The sequence below is a fragment of the Dromaius novaehollandiae genome, chromosome 30 (genome assembly GCF_036370855.1).
Source record: "Dromaius novaehollandiae isolate bDroNov1 chromosome 30, bDroNov1.hap1, whole genome shotgun sequence".
Lineage (NCBI taxonomy): Eukaryota > Metazoa > Chordata > Aves > Casuariiformes > Dromaiidae > Dromaius > Dromaius novaehollandiae.
In genome coordinates this window covers 2,866,496-2,872,356 of record NC_088128.1, presented here as the reverse complement: position 1 = coordinate 2,872,356, position 5,861 = coordinate 2,866,496, and the positions used below count along the sequence as shown (strand labels likewise).

At 44.7% G+C, this 5,861-nt stretch overlaps 1 protein-coding gene across 1 annotated transcript; it reads right to left on the bottom strand.

Moving 5' to 3' along the window:
* Nucleotides 1-4,152: 4,152 nt before the first annotated feature.
* On the bottom strand, nt 4,153-5,103 carry LOC135324049 (olfactory receptor 6M1-like). The gene has a single exon (XM_064499482.1). The coding sequence runs from the start codon at nt 5,101-5,103 to the stop codon at nt 4,153-4,155; it is 951 nt and encodes a 316-aa protein (XP_064355552.1).
* Between the last annotated feature and the right edge of the window lie 758 nt (nt 5,104-5,861).

Genomic DNA, 5,861 nt, shown 5'->3' with positions numbered 1-5,861 from the left:
CTATTTCAAAGTTTAAACCACAACAAACATATCAAGCAACAATTGCACACTTAGATTAAAGACATCCTGGAGGATTTTACTGTACATCATCTGAAGGATATCTAGGGACTCTTTAGATGCATCCAGACATCTGGAGGGTGTTGCAGGTACTCTCCAGTTTGCTGCAATCACAGTACAGTGATCCTGCAGAGGAGGAAATTAGCATCACATCACACCAGACATTGAACATCTCAGATCGTGGTCTAGGCTCACTTTGCCACCAGCAGGGAGACACTGGGAGAATCTGGAAGATGATCAATTCGGATGCAAACAGACCTTGGGAGGTCTACAGTCCACCTTCCTGCTTGAAGCAGGGTGCACACTGAACTCAGGTCAGATTGTTTGAGGCTTTGTTCAACAGGATCAGGAAAATCTCCAAGGTCAGCGACTGTCTGTCTGGGTCCTCTCTGGGCCCCTGTTCCAGTGCTGGACTCTCCCCATGGTGATTTTTTTTTCATTATGTCAAAGTAGTCAAATGTTACACAGCTCCATGCAAGACCTCAGAGCAGGGGAGGATGACTTTCATGTCTTTTAACTTTTCTGAGTTGCTCCCACCCAAGGTCACTCTGGACAGTCAATGGGGTTTAGGAAGTGATTGTTCAAACCTTAGGTAGACACCTCCTTCCTGTTGGATATGTCACCCTCTAGACATCATTGACTTCTTTGACTTACCTACTTTTAACAATAGGGCACCTTGGGCAGACACGGCTTGAATTAGCTATTTGCATACAAGCATCCTGGGGCACTTAAGATGCTCTAGGGTATGAAGATACCTAGCTGGGGTTCTCAGAGATGGCAGGAATGACTCAAGAGACCTGTGCTCATCTTGAGGAGGATCAAAGGCAGGCAGGACACCCATTTTTTCTGAAGTTAAAATGAGATGCCTATGTTCAGACAAGCAAATAGCTTGTTGGAACTTTTGGTACTATTTGGGAATATTTTACATAGTTTACAGTTTCACTTTCTCCATAGGAATCTCTGGAGAGCAGTTCTCACTTCCTTGTTCCTCAAGCTACAGATGACAGCATTAAACATGGGGGGAACAACTGTGTAAATCACTGTCTGAAGAGTGCCTTGGTCAGCATTTTAAATATGCCACTGTGGTCGAGCCATAGAAGAGAGTCACTGCCCCAAGGTGTAAGCAGTAGGGGGAAAAAGCTCTTTGCCCAGAACAGAAAGCATTTTCAGAACTGTCCTGATAATTTTGGTGTAAGAAATAAGTAAAAGGGAAGGATGCTGAACATGAGGTTGGTGACATACAGCATCACTTGCTTCCATAAAGTGGCCCAAAGGCTAGTTCCAAAAGGGGGGCAGGGGGATCACAGAAGTAGTGATGAATGACATTTGGATACACAGAAGGGCAAAGTGGACAGCTGATAGGTCTGCCCTAGGCGTAGGACACCATCCATGACTGAACAGCAGGCTGTACCCAGTTATGACGAGGGTATGATGCAGGGTGCCACATATGGCCATGTAGTGATCACAGGCCACAGAAGCCAGGAGAAGGCTTTTGGTGCTGCCCAGAAAAACCAAGAAATACAGCCGGGCAGCACAGCTGAGGATGGAGATCCTGCTGTCTTCTGTCAGGAAACCTACCATCATTTTTGGCAGAGTGACTGATGTGTAGCAGATCTCCAGGAAGATCAAGTTCATCAGAAAGAAATGTGGGGCTGTGGATGCTTGAGTCCACCACTGTGATGAGCACGATGAGGCTGTTCCCTATGTGAGGACCATGAGAGAGATGATGATCAGGAAGACTCTGGAGTGCAAGCCCTGCAAGTTGGAGTGGTCAGAAAATCCCAGAAGAATGAACCCAGGTCCAAGGGTGTGATTCTCCAAGACTTTTCTTTGGGGAATTTTCCCCACAGAACAATCCAAGCAACACACTCACTGAAGAATGGTGATGGACCATCCACCATCACTACACACCACCCTACATTCAAGTGTAGTGAAAGACCAGTACAAACATAAACATACATGTGACTGCAGTATTGGGCAAGCTTGAGCAAGATTTATGTGTACATATGGAAGTCTGACACAGGTTGCTTGTTGAGGAAAGATTTGTAAGGAGAGGAGAGGACAAAACCCTTGCGGCTGAAAGCCTCTTCTTTGTTGCACAGTAGCAAAGAAATGTATTTTTCTTTCTTTGAGGAGATTTATTTAAAGACAATGCCTTGTGATAAGTGAGAAAAAAGAAGAAAAAGGAGAAAGAGAAGCCAGCCTGAGAAAAATCTAGCTTACATTCCCTCTCTAGATCTCATCGTATCTGCATGTAATTTTAGAACATTAAAGAGGAGTAGGATAAAAAGGGAAGGGAAGGGAAGGGAAGGCGAGGCAAAAGACTTGATTGTTAGACCTTAGCGAGAGAGATTCATCCCAGATCTCAGCTTGAGGACTCATTCCCCGGAACTGTGTCTGCACATGGAGTTTGGGAGAACACCTTAGACCTAAATTATTTGTTTTTACATGGCTGAAGTCAGCCAAGGTGGACCCTATCAGAAATAAAAGAGTCTTTCATCTCCCTATGAATCCAAGGACCTTGATGGATCCATGGGACATTTTAACAAGACAAAAAAAGTAGCTACTTATTCATAGATGATAGGTTTTCAGGGTGCTGAAAGGAGTTTCCATGCCAGCAATCAGAACACTAGAGCTTTGAAGTATCCAAAGAGGAAGGTGATGAAAGGTGGGACAGTGAAGATGAGAGGGTAGTCTCCCCAAGATACTGATTCTTACTGAATTGTTGCTCTGTCATTTAGATTTCCAGCAGCTTACTGAGCCCTCCAACTGAGGGCTCCCTTGCTCTGACAGATATCTAGCAATGCTTCCCAGTTCCTTGAAAGCCCTCAGCAGGAGACAGAACAGTGCTTATGCTATCTGGGAAATGAGCCTTCCCTTTGCATTTCCCACTTAGAGCGTTGAGACTCCTCACTCTTCAAACTTGAAGGATGCGAGCCATTAGCAAGCAGCTCTGCGTTAACAGGTTGCTTCTTATGAATAAGAGCCCCAGCTGAAAGGGCTTTAACAATCTCAGTTTGAAACGGGGAAAGAATCTTCTCTTCACAGCAAAGAGAACTGAGAACTGCTGGTTGTGTCTCTCACACTATCAGTAACTCCCTTCCAGAAGCCTTCTTAAACTGATGCATCAGTGATGAGAAGAGCTGGTTAGAAAATATGTGATAAAAACGTTCAGATTACCCAAGTGAAAAACACAGGGTGGTTTTCTCAAGAGCAGACTTGAATTCAGAAGCACATGAGGTTTTGCTAGTTTTTTGTGTGCTTGTTTGTTTGTTTTCCTAGCATTCTTGCCTTTTCTTTGAGGTTTATATTTAGAGTTCCCCCAGAGGTTCCACTCAAAGTCTCCAAGATAAAATTAGGGTTGGTATCAGGGGGAAGTGGTCAATATCTGTTTCCTAATTTACCTTTTTATGCATATGAATGAGTAGGGAGATTAGAGTTTGTTATACATTGGTCCCATCACTTCTTTAAAAGAAACAGAAAACCTTTATACTTCAGGCACAGATCTGAGCTCTTCCATGTCAGTGTTCAGTTTCTCCCTCTCTTGTTGTTACCCTGTAGCACTTCCTTCTCTTACTGCATTTACTTCTTCAGAGACCCCCATCTCATCTGTATCAGCTATAGCCTACACTTCAAAGAAGAAGCATGATATTGACAGAGGAGTTAGTATCCAGCAGAACACAGGGGCTCTTTGTTTAACAGTTTAAAAGTTAATAAAAAGATGAAAATTTAGTAAAATTCATAATTACAACTTGACTGCCATTTCTTTTCACTTTTCCACTCCCTTTTTTGCTGGCCTTTCTGTTCCTTTCAGTCCTGCAACCTTTTGGTCAGATCCGGAGACTGCTTTCTGCCCAACAGCCACACACTGCCATGCAGACACCCAGCCTCATAATCACTATCAGATGTCTGGGAGGAATTTTGGTGGGGCCCGACACAACAGTGCCATTGTGAACCTGACCTTTGAGACATGCTCATCCACAGCATTGGCCATAATGGGATACTCCCTCTCAAAGTCTATCAGAAGATACCATGAATGCAGAGGCCCTGTTGAGATCTTTCAAGGAGCTGACTTCCTACCAGCCACAATGATTCTCACAGCTTTCTGCCTTGCTTAGCCATCCCCAAGCAGTTGCGCACAACAGTCTTCCAGGCCTCTTTCATCTGCTCATTCCTTAGGCTGAATATGAAGGGGTTTAAAAGAGGAGTCACAATGCCAGAGAGAACAGAAAGGATTTTGTTGAGGTGCACAGAGTTCATCTGGGAAGGCCTGACATAGACAAAGATGGAGATGCCAAAACCCAGGGAAACAACAGTGAAATGAGAAGCGCAAGTGGCAAATGTTTTCTGCCTGCCCTGGGCAGATGGGATCCGGAATATGGTTGAAATAATCCAAGCATAGGAGACAATGGTCAACGCCAAGGAGCCGAGGAGCAGGACCAAGGACACCACAAAATCATTCAGCTCAACAAGCCGGATGTCTGTGCAAGCGAGGTGCAGGAGAGGTGCGCTGTCACAGAAGTAGTGGTCGATGATGTTGGGACCACAGTACGGCAGCCTGGCTTTCAGGACCGCTGGTGGCAGGATCATGACCAAGCCACCCACCCACGCACCCAGTACAAGCCAGCTGCATGCCCTTTCCGTCATGATGGTGGGATACCTCAGGGGGTTGCATATTGCCACATACCGGTCATAGGACATGATGGCAAAGAGGATGAACTCTGTTGCAGCCAGGAAGAAGTAAAAGAAGAGTTGGCTAAAGCAGCCAGCAAAGGAGATGGTTTTCTTCTCTGACAGGATGTTTGCCAGCATTTTTGGCACAACAATGGAGGTCATGGCGATCTCAATGAAGGACAAATTAGTGAGGAAGTAATACATGGGAGAACAGAGGCGGCAGTCTGTATAGACCAGTACAATGATTAGAGCATTTCCCAGGACAGTCACTACATAAGCAAGCAGGAACACCACAAAGATGATGATCTCCACTTCATGGCTGTTAGGAAATCCCACCAGGACAAACTCTGTCACAGCTGTGACATTCCCCATCCAAGTGTGTTCTCTGTCATGGTGAGAGTAGGAGAGCAACATAGTCTCTTTGAATATTCAATTCATTCATTTCAAAAAGATCTTTCCTCTCCGCTCAGGTCTCCATTCTTCCCCATCCAGCAGTCACAAATATTTGTTATAACTCTTTGCTTAAGAAAGAGGATGGAATATGCAGGCCTTTGCAGCCAAGCTCCTTTAATCTCTCTGTTGCCATCAGTCAAAATCACCATCAAATCACAACATACAATGGATTATTTTCATCCTACATTTCTTATGTCTGCATTCCATGTCATGCATGCATGCACAAAGTAACCAAAATTTACATTTGCAAGGGAAATACTTTTCCTCTTACGTCTGTGCTTTTGCACTTACCTTCTGCACAGAGGGCACCCCATGTGTTTATTTTTGGTAGCTTGCTGAAGAGAGCTTCAATTCCAGTAAGCGAGATGCAAATTGTGGAGAGACAGAGCAAAAGTGGATCCTGCATTCCCAGTTTATATCGTAACATCAGAGGAACTCACGTTCTAGCTGAGTTACTCACTGCACAGCCTGCAACAGGACAAATACAGAGGAGCAATTATAAGACAGAGTGAGTGATAGGACTCAAAGTATTTGAATAAAAAGAGGTTTTCACTCCTGCTGATGGTATAACGGTGGCTGTCCTGCAGGCTCTGATAAGCTGAACTCCATGTCATGAGAACTGAGCAATGCTTTCTGTAGTCTGTATAAGCCTTGGCTGCTGATTGCCATGGGAATGA